Here is a 13,813-nt window from a genome sequence, read left to right on the forward strand (position 1 = left end):
CCATCTACCAGTAAAAACTCGTCAGATCTTTGAGATGCCTTTCACAGTGAATTACTTGTTCATTTATTTCATAAATCTTAGTTTTACTAATGAAAAAGCCGACTTTATAGTCCAGTTGACGAATAACTTGACGACCACATCATCTTTTCCATTAGTCAAGCCAAAGAATGTGGCCCGACTGACCAGAATGGTTTGGTATTGCACAGAAAACAATTTCAGCTTGAACTAAAATCTCCATAGATACACAGAACTGGCCATAATTTAGTTTACAGAAGAAATGCTGCAACCCAAATTACAATTCGACGTACTGAAAGAATCTAGTTACCACATACAAAGAATTTCATGTTTTCCCCCCCAGTTACAAGACCAAATCTAAGCTGGATTGCTGATCAAGAAATGAAGTTGAACTACACAACTACAGGATATAATAACAGTAAACAACAAATGATTAGCAACATAACTCGCAGTCAAATGAAGATTCTGATGTACTTTTGGCATGTTATCGTCCGATAAAGGAAAGATCTTCGTAAACCATCTTCATGTCAGGTCTTTCTGCTGCAGGAAGAATACATTTGAGAGCAATCTGAAGTACGGTGTCAAGAATTTTCAGTGGGCGCTTCGTGTTTCTTATTTCTATGATCTGTTGATCAAAACACTCAATCGACCGGTTCTCTGCAGCCAAAAGCCTCACCCATTCTGTTAGGTCCATCACTTCTGGCTCACACGGAACAATTTCTGCTGAATTCTTTCCCGTCAAGAGCTCAAGCAGAATCACCCCAAAAGCATATACATCACTCTTCAATGATGGGCAAGGTTTACTTGTACTAGTGAATTCAGGTGGCATGTAGCCAAGAGCACCTGCGATTAACACCTGTTCGGCTGTCCCAGTTGATGTCAATAACCGATGGAGACTATAATCAGTCAGGAGTGCGTTTGTGTTAGAAATTTCAATTAAAATGTTAGTGGATTTCAGGTTGCCATGAGGTATGGCACTTTCATTATGTAGGTAACTAAGACATCGAGCGACATCAAGAGCGATCTTGAACCTATCATCGAGAGACAATGGAGGGAGTGTTCTGGGATCTGTCTCTGCAGATTACATTGAAGTGGACACTAGGTTAACTATTTACAGAAAAAATATACCAAATATTGATCTAGCAAGGAGAATTTCAAAATTTATATAAAACTAAAGAAATAGATGTGAACACATATTTTCAGGTAGAATTGATGAAATGGAAATCTGTAAGTTGGAAGAATACCGTGAAGATAGAGCGCCAAACATGGAGCATTAATATAATTAGATATGATTAGCTTCTCATGCTCCTTGGGACCCCAATAAAATCCCTGAAGGGAAACCAAATTTGGATGTCTAATATTTCCTAGTTTCATTGCTTCTCTTGCAAATTCTTTTCTACCTTTCGCTATCCCTTCTTTTAGCCATCTCACAGCCAACTCATGACCTGAACTAAGCATGGCCTTGTACAGTGTTCCATGGCAACTCATACCGATAACTTCTGCAGGTGCTGATGATAGCTCTTCTGCGGTGAATTTCAAGGAGTCATCAAAAAGATGTAGATCTCCAGCCAGTTTATCTGGAGAACAAACCTTAAGCGCACTGGGATTTTCAGATAGCTGCGGAATCCTTGAAGGTGTTGAGTCAGCAGCTGATATTGCAGATTTACTAGTTGATTCAGGAAGGTTTTGATCTTTGGATCCACGTGTGTCTGATGAGATTGCTCGAGGATGAGAACCAGATTCGATTAGTAATGAAGATAAATCTGTAGGATAACTAATACAAGTTCTAGCAAGATCATAGTATTATCAAAATAATGATGTATCAGGACTAGGAGAAATCTTGCGTACTACTTACCTTTCTTTGCACTGGAGTCTTTTGAGGTTGTCTTCTCTCCACATGCTCGATGCGTTCTGCAATAGATCATCATCGTCAATAAAGCCATAACAGAAGCACCAGCAACCAGGCAAGCAATAAGGGCAGGCCTGATAGCAGATTTCGTTTGAGAATGATGCCTCCCAAAACTTAGATTGGGTCCAATTTTTGGTGACAATGCTTCATTCTGGAGAATGAGCAAGGAATTTCCAGGATGAAATGCTGAACCAGGAAACCTCTCCAAGTTTTTTGGTACGACTCCAGATAGATTATTGTAAGATACATTAAATCCTCTCATTGTGCCAGGGAGATCATCAGGGATGTCACCTTCAAGATGGTTGTTAGATAAGTCAAGATGTACCATATTCTGAAACTTAACAAGCTCAGGGGGCAAGTTTCCTGTAAGTGCATTATGTGACAGATCAAGAGATTCCAGGCTGTAATTTTGGTTGATAAAAGCCTGAATGGGAATTGTGCCAGTGAAGTTGTTGAAAGAGAAGTTAATATTGGTCAATTTTGTCGAGTTAAAAAGGCTAGGAAGGAGGAAACCGTTAAGTTGATTAAGGCTAAAATCAATGTCTTTTAATTCTGGATATGTTCCTAGAACAGGCGGGATAACTCCTTCTAGCGAGTTGTTGGAAATCTTTAATGAAGTAAGCCTCAAGAATTGAGAAGTTTGGTTCGGCAATGGCCCAGTCAATGCATTAGAGCTTAATGCAATAACCTCAACATAATCTCCCCAACTCTGAATTTTGGAGAAGTTTCCCGTGAACATATTATTACTCAGGTCTATGACAGAACAATGCCCTACTCTAGCAGGCAAGGGGCCTGATAGCCTGTTAGAAGACAAATTTAGATTCTTCAGATTCCCAGAAGTAATACTTCCTACCGGACCTGTCAGAAGACAAAACAGCAAGCAACTTAATTGAGTATTGATACTGGGGAAGTTGTAATATAAGACGAGAATCAAACCAAAAACTTGACTAGACAATATCATGAACCATTTATGTGAAGCACTCCATCTTAAGCAATCAAACAAACTGATGGAAATATTAGTAGAGATTTTATTTAATTTAGTTTCCAAATTTGATACTTATTTTAGAAAGCATGATTAAGGTTTGGTCAATTAGATTTTATTAGATGTTTCCTACTTAGAATATGATTTTTGAAATCCTATATAAATGGGGCTAATGCATTATAATACACACAACTTGATATGAATAAAAATTGACACTTTCTTCCCCAATTTATCTTCTGCTTGTCTAATTCTTCTCTTCCTTCGATCTCCCCCTCTTCTTCTATTTCCCCCCTCCTCTCTCTTCTTCTCTTCCCTTTCCCCTCCTCCTATAATTTTACTATTTTGTTTGATTGCATCCTAAATCAACAAAATTTCATGTTTAAATTCAAAACTTATATACCCACATCCATGACCACGATCGTTGTCATGGTCACGAGGTCATTGATGTAATTTAAAAATGAAGCCATTCCTTACTCTCTCTCCTTTTTGCTTCAGTTTTCTATCCTTCTGTTTTGTACACCAAGCATCCTAACAAGGATACTTATTTTCCAAAAATAATTATAACTTCAAAAAATATTCACAGATTCGTGTCAATGGTTTTACATGGAGATGGCTCTTCAACAGTATTGATTTTGGATTCAGTAGTTGCTTTTCTCCCTCTCTATCAGCCAAAAGGATATAAATAGACTTGTTCGTTAACATATAATTTTGCAAGAATTTCTAGTAAAACAGATCTTTTACACACATGAAAGTAGGGTGACTTTTGTTATTTTGATGGGGCAGTCAGTATCTTCTGCAAGACTTCTGAAGTCTCAGAATTTGATCCAATACCACAGTGCTAGATTTGATATTGGCATTACAATAAGGAAATTCACACATGTTTTCAGTCATATTAGTAAATGCAACAAATTTTCATTTTTCGTACGGTAATATTTTTGTCTCTAAATATAATTTTTTATATGGCAACCTATTATGGCTGAAACATTTAGCATTCGATAGTCTAAAAATGGTTTGACCAAAGACACCATTAAACTCTGATAAAACGTGCCCTTCGACAATCACAGTAGTAAATTGAAAAGGTTATAGTAATGCCTTAAAACCGACATACCTTCTATCTGATTAAGGCTGAGATCCAATTCAGACAAGACCATTGAGCTCTCCTGCAAAAGACCTTGTGGCAGTGAACCAGACAACAGATTGTTGCTAAGCTTGATTACTTGGAGGGAGACAATAAAAGTAAATTTAGGAACATTTCCAGTAAAATGACTATTACTCGCATCAAACACCTCTAGACTGTCGAAAAATGGCATTCCATCATGAGGGAAGAGCTCTCCAGTCAAGTTATTATGACTGATATTCAAATACTGAATCGAAGAAACAAATTCGGAAGTCCCTATTCCGAGGTCCAAAGATCCCGAAAATTTATTGCTGCTGAGGTCAACATACATCACACCACCTAAATGAGCCAAAAGGCCCATTACATTTCCTGAAAAATCATTAGAGTGCAAATCCAGATATTTTAACAGCTCAAGATCAGTAAAACCAGAGGGAATTTCTCCAGCCAAGTTGTTTGATGAAAGATTTAAGAGCATCAAGTTCTTTAAACCGGTCAATAGAGAGGGAATTGATCCAGTAAAAAAATTTCGAGAAAGATCCAAACTTGCCAATGATTCAATAAAACCGACCTCTTTCGAGATCATGCCGGTGAATTGATTGTTAGAAATGGATAAGTTTTGAAGCATTTGGAGTCCGGAAATAGCAGAGAAACTAAATTCTCCAACTAGACCTAAATCATTCAGTATGATTGAAGTCACCCTGCCGTCAATGCAACTTATACCAAACCAATCCTTGGGGCACCCGTCAGATGCCAATGACTTGGGATCCCATGAATCAAGAACTTTCCCTGTAGGGTCGTTCTGAATTCCATTTTTTAACTCCACCAACGCGTCTGTGTCTAGTTTCCCTACTGTTATTTTTACAAACAACATTAACACAAAACAAATGGACTGCATTCTTCCCATAAAACCAATGAAGGTATATTGGACTCGTGGACTTAGAAACTGAGGGAAGCGGCTAAAGAATTTCAAGAAATAACTCCATATAACTTCAAGAAATTGAAAAGCTCAGTAGACAACTAAATTCACAAATATGACAACCAATTCCAAAAATATGAAACTGCAAGAACAAAATTTAAATTACAGAACAATTATTTTCCACAGAAACAAAATCTCGAAAAGGTATTCCTCCTCAGCGAAGCAACCATTCGAAGTACACGGTAGCTGAATCAACAGAATTGCAATAATTCCAACAAATCATTCCACAATAAATACACGCCCCACTCAACTTTTTAACTAACCCAAAAGGCCAAAATAAAAAGGAATCCAACTTTCTTGACAGTAAAACCCTACATTTTTTATATGCAGCGAAAAAGGGACTCAGTTAATCAGAACTAACAGTAAATGACAATAATGACTCAAAAGGAAAACAAACCCATAATTTCTCAACCCACAATTACAAAAGCACAAGCACAGTAAAAAGCTCTCTTACTTGTCAAGAAGCGAGAAAAAAGCCAAAGCAGTAAAAATGAAATTCCCAAAAGCTTTCCAATGAGGTTGACACTACAATGTAGTATTTAATGTAATGTTGGGTGTCAAGAAAATGACAGTGACGTGAGTAAATAATGGTTGTGCTTGAAGGGGCTATCTCGAAGAGCATCACAGATGAGGACTAGGAATTGGTAGGTGGGGTTAGTTATACTGTAAAGAAGCTGCTAGACAAAGAGTGGGAGAGTTACACTGTGCACTCTCTGTAGTGTGTCTTTGACGTGTGGGTGATGTTTGACTTGTCTGTTTTTGTGTGTCAAGATTTATGGTATTAAATCGGGCCTATGGATCAGATCAGAAGGGCATGTCCCATTACATAAATTACAAGAATAATGCATAATAAGACAATAATTAAGAATTACGAAATGTATACAAGAAATAAGACAAACAAAAGCACGCGCAAATTCTAAATTCCAAATTATTTGAAATTCACGGCTAATGACTCCGAGTTTTATGCCGAACTCAACCTACTTTGCCCGAGCTCAATCTCTCACGTATCACCCACCTCTAAGGTTGGGTCACTTTAAGGTCGGGGCATAGCACTTGTGTCGGGCCGTATGTACAACTATGTGACATTCAGGGCAAAAACATCATATTCTAACTGCAATCCTAGGGATCATTATCCTAATTGTTTAACCTACTCCCACTTTGACTCAAACTTAAATGGAACACTTTGAATAAAACTCAAACATCTTGTCCAATAGAAAAAACACTATAGGTAGCTCAATCACTCTTCTACCACCAACACCTATAATTACAGGGTCAAGGCTCATTATTCAAGTACGCACTAAATTCCTCGTCTAACTTAAGCATCTGAGGGGTCGAAGATAACACACTTCATTACCTTTGTTTTAGGTATCAGAAGATCGTTCGTGTTCATCCACAGCCATCAAGCTTGACGTTCCAACCCTCAATTCAAGGTCTAACAAGTACAATTTTTGGTAGCATCATTGGCGCTGTCTAAAGGAAACACTACCAAAAGCCATGGTTAACACGCGCTCAGGTTTTTCCACAACAAGCTCATCTGTTCCAAACCATCCTCCTCCCTTTGAAGATTGTCCTGTCCCTCAAGAAGAGTAATCAGAGATACCAGCAACTCCTCCAGCCGTTGTTATCACTGAAGCCTTCAAGGAACTCCACTAGAAAGTTGCCGCACTAACCCAATTGTTGAGTAAGAGAAATTCACACCAGTCGCATACCCCAACTCTTGAAGGTGGCTTTATGGCAGATGCTTGAGCTCGAGTCCCATGCACAATTGATGATGGTGGGGTTGGGACCTCGAGTGTACCACAGATGGTCCTGGGCTTGAGGTCGGTTACGATGGACTCCGCCCCGAACTCGCTAGTATTATTCAAGAAGGGATAGCAGTGGGTATGCAGCAAAACACTCGGGCAACAACAGGATTCACCCCCAATACGCCGTTTACCCCAGAAGTTCTCTCATATTCCTTCCTGGACAGGTTCAAGTATCCTCGGATAAAGGAATATAATGGGACAACCAATCCCATTAACTATCTCAATGCGTATAAAATTATTATGAACATACAAGTCGCACCAGATACGGTGATGTGCAAGGCCTTTCCCTAGACTCTCACTAATGTGGCTAGAGTTTGGTTTTCCACATTGGAACCCAACTCCATCGCCTCCTTCTCAGATATGGCTGATATGTTTTTCGTTTTCTTTGCAAGTAACAAGCGAATCGAGAAGACAGACACATCACTCATGTAGATGTGCTAAGGGCTAAATGAAATACTTCACAATTTCATTACCAGATTCAATAAAGAAAGACTTCAGATCCCCGATCTACATATCAAAGTCGTGGTCTCGACCTTGACATATGCCATAATGTGAAGCATTTAAGATGTATTTATCCAAAACTCCTCCAAGTTCAGTAACTGAGCTACTTACCCAAGTCGAGAAATACATTAACATGGAGGAAACCTTGGTCCCAAGAAGAAATGCTTCATCATCAGAAAGGTTCGAACAGCAAAGGCCGCATGAGTCCAATCTGCGATGAAATGCCTCCGGGCCAAGCCAAGACAAGACCTCTCCTTGACACCCTTCACTCGTTTGAATACCTCGAGGTCCAATATTTTGATGGAGATCAAGCACCTGAAGGAGCTTAACTAGCCTCCTAGATTGCCGTCTCCACCCGACTCTCGTAACAAGAGCAAGTACTGTGATTTTCATCGAGACCATGGACATACAACTGAGGATTGTTTTGCTTTGAAGGGTAAAATTGAAGCTCTTATAAAAAAGGAATTTTTGGGCTCTTATGTCAGCTATGACAAGCACCCAAGGAACAATTAGAACATAGAAAAGATCCTAGAAGGTCGAGAAAACGAGCAGCCTACAACAGGTACTATCAATATTATTGTTGGAGGAATGGCCTTGGGGGACGATTCTAGCAATGGGTGCAGACAGTATGCCAGGCAGTCTCCAACGTCACAAAAACAGATCTTGGTTCCATGGAGGACATCGCTTTCAGAGCAAGGGATTGAAAAGGTATATCATTCTCTCATGATGATGCTCTAGTTATATCGATCATCATTGCTAATTTTGGGGTCAAGAGAATTCTGGTAGATAACGGAAGTGCTACTAATGTATTATCTTATGAATCTTTTGTGCAGATGGGTATCTCAGCCGAATATTTTAAGCTGGTCAAAACACCTCTTCAGGGGTTTTGAGGCAGGCTCATCACCCCAGAGGGTATCGTCGGGTTGCCCTTGACATTGGGATCAGAAGGTAGACAAGTAACGTAGATCACAACCTTTGAAGTTGTCAGTACTCCAATGGTCTACAACGCCATACTCGAAAGGCCACTACTCAATAGGATCAGAGCTATTATCTCAACCTTTCACTTGGCTATGAAGTTCCCTATGAGTAATGGAATTGGAGTGGTTTGAGGCAGCCAAAAACAATGGCACGACAATGTTACGTGACTAGTGTCCGGAAGATCAAAGACAATGTCATGCAACTTTCAGAGCTCAAGCTCGAGCATGAGAATCATGGGAGACTTACTCCAGTAGAGGGGTTGGCAGAGGTCGTACTCGAGCCTTACAGAAAAGTGACTATCGGACGAGGGCTTGATGTAACAGTCATGATTGAACTTATAAGTTGTCTCTCCTGAAACATTAATGTATTTGCTTGGAATGTCAAGGATATGCCTGGAATTGACCCTAAGATAGCAATGTACAGACTCAATGTAAATCCAAAGGCAAGACCTGTTAAGCAGAGAAAAAGGCAGTTTGCACCCGAAAGGCGAAAAGTCATAAGGGAGGAAATTACCAAGCTTGTAAATGCACAATTCATTCATGAGGTACAAAACCCTGATTGACTCGCCAATATAGCTCTTGTTAAAAAGGCAAACGAAAAGTGGTGGGTCTGCATTGACTTCACAGACTTGAATAAACCATGCCCTAAAGATAGTTATCCTTTGCCTTGGATTAACAACCTCGTGGACAGCAAGCCAGACCATATGTTGTACAACTTTTTGGGTGCTTTCTCCGGATATTACCAAATATTCATAGTTGAGGAAGATCGGGAGAGGACCTCATTTATGGCGGATTCAGTGATATATTGCTATAAAGTCATGCCTTTTGGATTGAAGAATGCAGGGGAGACATATCAAAGGCTAGTTAACAAAGTTTTCGTCAACTTAATCGGGAAGACTATCGAGGCGTACATAGATGATATGGTTGTTAAAATCAAGCAAGTGAATGACCATATCTCTAATCTTGAGAAAATATTTGTTATGCTGCGGATGTACAACATGAAGCTCAACCCTGCAAAATGTGCATTTGGAGTAGCATCGGTAGGGATGTTAAACGGGTCGAAAGGCTTGTCGGCTCGGCTCATTAAAACTCGAATCGTGGGCTACTCGAGCTAGTCAAATGATGAGCCCGGGCCGAGCAGGGGGCTCAATCCCATGGTCACTCGTGGGTCGTATGCTCAAGAGCCATTTTTTACGAGCTCACGAGCCTCGTCAGAAACTATGTAAATTTACAAAAAAAAAAGTTAAAAATGTGCAAAAAAAATTTTTAAAAATCACGAGCTCGCGAGTGGCCCGTGGGCTAGGCTCGGCTCGCGAGCTCATCCTCGAACAACGAGCCAAGCTTGAGCTTGGCTCGTCTTTCACGAGCCACGAGCCACGAGCTCGAGTCGAGCTCGTGGGTTAAAGAACCGAGCTGTGCTATCCCTAAGCATTGGGAAAGTTCTTGGGTTTTATGATTGCTTGCATAGGAATAAAAGCTAATCTTGATAAAATCCAAGATTTGATGTCTATGGAGCCCCCTAAGTGTAAAAGAGATGTTCAAAAGTTGACAAGTTGTATAGTAGCACCGAAAAGATTTGTCTCCCGAGCAGCAGACAAATGCTTCCCCCTTTTCAAATTGCTCAGGGAAAATAAAGGTTTTGGTTGGAATAAGGAATGTGACTTAGCCTTCCAGGAGCTCAAACAAGCATTAGCCATAACCCTCGATTCTTACCAAGTTAGAGCCTGGTGATACATTGTTGTTATATTTAGTTGTTTCCTAGAATGCAATAAGTAGAGTATTAGTAAAGGAAAATGAGAGGGTTCAGCAACCTGTCTATTATGTAAGCAAGGTATTCCTTGATGCAGAAACCCGGTACACCCCTGTCGAATAGCTTGTTCTAGTTTTGGTGGTAGTCGCTAGGAAATTACGGCAACACTTCGAGTCTCATCCAACTATTGTATTCACAACCGTCCTCTTAGACATATACTTCAGAAGATGTCTCAGAAAGACTGCTAAAGTGGGCAATTGAACTCGAGAAATTTGACATAGACTTCAAACCACGACCCTGTATTAAAGCTTAAGTCTTGGCCGACTACATAGCAGAACTCACACCAAGATCTCAAGAGACGAAGGACGAAGACCCGAGCATGACCTCCAAAATATGGAAGATCTTTATGGATGGGGCATCCAATAGTTTGGGCTCAGGGGCCGACGTCATCATTACTGGTCTAGACAAAACCACGGAAGTCCAATGTGCACTCAGATTTGAATTTGAAGCCACCAACAACGAGGCAGAGTATGAAGTTGTTGTCATAGCTCTCGAGCTTGCCAAAAGTCTTGAGCTGGAACACGTCAAAATTTTCAATGACTCAAAGCTAATTGTTGGGCAGATTGAGGGATCTTTTGAAAAAAATGATGAAAAAACGAGTTTGTACTGTTTGACAGTACACGACCTTATGAGACAGTTCATTAGTTGTGAAATTTTGAAAGTAGCTAGAGCCGACAATGCCAATGTTGATGCATTGTCCAGACTTGTCTTCATGGAAGTAGATGGACTTGACAGAACGGTGCACATCAAGATGGTGACAGAACCTAGCATAACTCTAAAGCCAAGCATCATGGATATTGATCATGAGCCCTTTTGGAGAGATCCAATAGTCGAGTACATAAGCAATAGACACTCACCATCTAGCGATGTCAATGAGCCAAGTCGAATCAGCTCGCGAGTCGAAATTCTAGGCTCGAGCTTGACTCGGGTAAAATATTCGAGCTATTTTTTGGGCTCGAGCTCGCTATCTTTAATTTTTTTTATTATTATTTTTAAATATATGCTCCGTTCTCCTGAGCTGACGAGCCACAAGGGCCGACTTGGGCTTTGTCCGGCATCTAAAAATGGGGCTAGGCCTGAGCATCGACTGTGTTCTCTCAAGATCGAGCCAACCAGGCTCGAGCTTTTTCCGAGCTGACAAGCCCGATTGCCATCCTTACTACCATCTGATCCTCAGGCCGCCAGGAACATCCAGTCTAGGATGGCAAGATACTGTATCATCGAAGAAATTATGTTTCGCAAGAGTTTCGTACTTTCCTATTTAAGATGTCTTAAGCTTTCTGAGTCTCTTCAAGCCTTGACTGAAGTTCATGAAAGAATGTGTGGGAATCACTAAGGAGGTCGAGCTCTTGCCTACAAACTTATAAGGTATGGGTATTATTGGCCAAGCATGAAAAAAGATGTAGCAGATTACGTTCGAAAGTGTGACAAATGCTAGAAGTTCGGCAATATCATACATGCTCCCGCTGAAGAGTTAACTTCCATCCATTACTCAGCTTCTTTCGAACAATGAGGAGTTGACATCCTTGAACCTTTTCCTTTGGCCAGACGGCAATTAAAGTTTGTGGCTGTGGCTGTTGAATACTTCACGAAGTGGGTAAAAGCTAAACCCCTGACAACAATCCCAATGCCCAAGCTCAGATCATTCATATGGAAGTCCATCATGTGCAGGTATGGTGTACCAAAGGTCCTCATAATAGATAACGGAAGGCAGTTTGACAATCCATAATTCAGAAAGTTTTGTGCTAACCTCGGAATTGATCATCGTCTGACCTCCGTATCACACCCACAAAGTAATGGCCTTGCTGAAGTAACTAATCAGATCAGACTCTAAGATCTTCAAACAAGAATTGGGGATGCTAAAAATAACAAGCCCGATGAGCTACCGTCCATGCTTTGGGCATATAGGACTTCACATCAAACGACGACTGGTGAGACACCCTTCATTCTAGCCTTTGGACTAGAGGCTACCATCCTAATTGAAGTTTGACTCCCTACATTAAGGAAGCTCGAGACAAATACAGAGGAGCTAACCACTGAACATCTTGACTTACTTGAAGAAGTGAGAGAGCAGGCCTCACTTAGAGCTGCAAATTATCCGAATAGAACAGCAAGGTATTTTAACAACAAGGTCAAGACAAGAAAATTTAGAGTTGGGGATCTAGTCCTTAGAAGGGCAGAAGCCACCGATCATCCTCCAGGAAAGCTTGGTCCAGCATGGGAAGGACCTTTCGAGGTCATACGAAGATTGAAGGGTGGAGCTTATAGGCTTAGGGATACCTCGGGGAAGCCACTCACAAGGCCATGGAACATTGATAATTTGAAGATTTATTACAAGTAGTTATAGTTTTAGGCTTACATAGTCGATTTGTTTTCTTTTTAATTTTCGGGCCTGCATACATGTAGCCTTTTTTTTTTCTTTTTGGTTTTTGGGCTTGCATAAGTTTATTTTTGGGCTCGAGCGCCCTAGCAGTTCATGCTTCTACAAGCTTGGGTTTAGGTGCCCTTGAGCTATTTTCTATAATATGAGAAATTCTTTTTGACATTATTGCTTTTAACAAAATTAGCATAAGGTCGTGCTTCGCGCATGCAGCTAACACTTAACAAAATTAGCACAAGGTCGTACTCCACTCATGCAGCTAATACTTAACCAATTAATATAAGGTCGTGCTTCGCATGTAGCTGATACTTGACAAGTTAGTGTAAAGCCATGCTTCGCGCATGCAACTAATACTGACCTAGTTAGCATCATGCCGTGCTCCGCGCATGCAGCTGATGCTTAGCAAGCTAGCATAAGACCATTCCTCACGCATGCTGTCCATACTTTGGTATAATGATGCACTAGCACAATATACTCAAAAATTCGTGCCCTGTTCAGTCAACAAAAAGTCAACAGGTCGATCATAAGACCCCGACCTCCCCGACCCTAATTCGCCATAATAATAAGAAATGTCAAGGTCAAGCTCAGGCGTGTCCATACTAAGGGCAGAAGCGCCTGAGCTCGTTAACAAACGGAAAATAAAATTTCTAAAAAAACAAGCACGAGCTTAACTGTTTAAACTATCAACAACTCAATACAATGTCAGCCACAACCACGAGCCACCATTCAACACTCGAGCTAAAAAAATTATACATGGTTTGCAATATACGATCTGATACTCAAGCTCTATGAATATAGGACATACCCTACAGACACAAGTTAAAAGTTTAAATGAACAAAATCCTCGAGCTTAAACACTCAAACTCAACCTCTAAGACAAAAAGGATTGATCTGTTTTCACAATTTCTTATAACTGTTTATAGTTCAATAACGTGCTCAAGATGTCTCCCTTTACTCGAGCTATTTGCTAGATAATAAACGGATATATAACTTGTTTGAGCTAGTTATTAAATATGAAACGTGCTTAACTCAAGCCAATTGCTTAAGAAATGCAAACTATACTAATACTCGAACTACAAACGCTTGGGCCAACAATCTAGACTCAAAAAGTAACATGCACGAATTATAAAACCAAAACATTAATTGACTACATTTCAAAAATAAAAGTTAAAAGCCCAGATCGGGCAAAGTACTTGTACAATTTTTCAAAAAAGACAAAAGCTCGAGAAGGGGGCCTAACTGAGGTCTATATGATCTGAAGCCCCAGCATGTTCTCCATCATCATCGTCCTCATCAACGGATGTAGAAAGCTCGAGATCGTTGGCGAGCTCATTTACTATT

General features: G+C 40.3%; 1 protein-coding gene across 3 annotated transcripts; it reads right to left on the bottom strand.

Annotated features, from left to right (window-relative positions):
* Positions 1-213: 213 nt before the first annotated feature.
* Positions 214-5,746, bottom strand: LOC111412319 (probable inactive receptor kinase At5g10020). Of its 3 annotated transcripts, XM_023043203.1 has the most exons (5): positions 5,454-5,744; positions 4,015-4,392; positions 1,871-2,782; positions 1,260-1,778; positions 214-1,089 (listed from the first exon to the last, which is right to left on the bottom strand). In XM_023043203.1, exons 2-5 carry the CDS (start codon positions 4,382-4,384, stop codon positions 500-502), a joined length of 2,391 nt encoding a protein of 796 aa, XP_022898971.1. In that variant the 5' UTR covers positions 4,385-4,392; positions 5,454-5,744; the 3' UTR covers positions 214-499. The 3 variants fall into 3 exon arrangements, with proteins under 3 accessions (XP_022898971.1, XP_022898969.1, XP_022898970.1); XM_023043201.1 differs by having other exon boundaries at positions 4,015-5,746; XM_023043202.1 differs by having other exon boundaries at positions 1,260-1,724; positions 4,015-5,743.
* Positions 5,747-13,813: the final 8,067 nt, after the last annotated feature.

Source organism: Olea europaea, chromosome 16 (genome assembly GCF_002742605.1).
Source record: "Olea europaea var. sylvestris chromosome 16, O_europaea_v1, whole genome shotgun sequence".
Taxonomy (NCBI): domain Eukaryota; kingdom Viridiplantae; phylum Streptophyta; class Magnoliopsida; order Lamiales; family Oleaceae; genus Olea; species Olea europaea.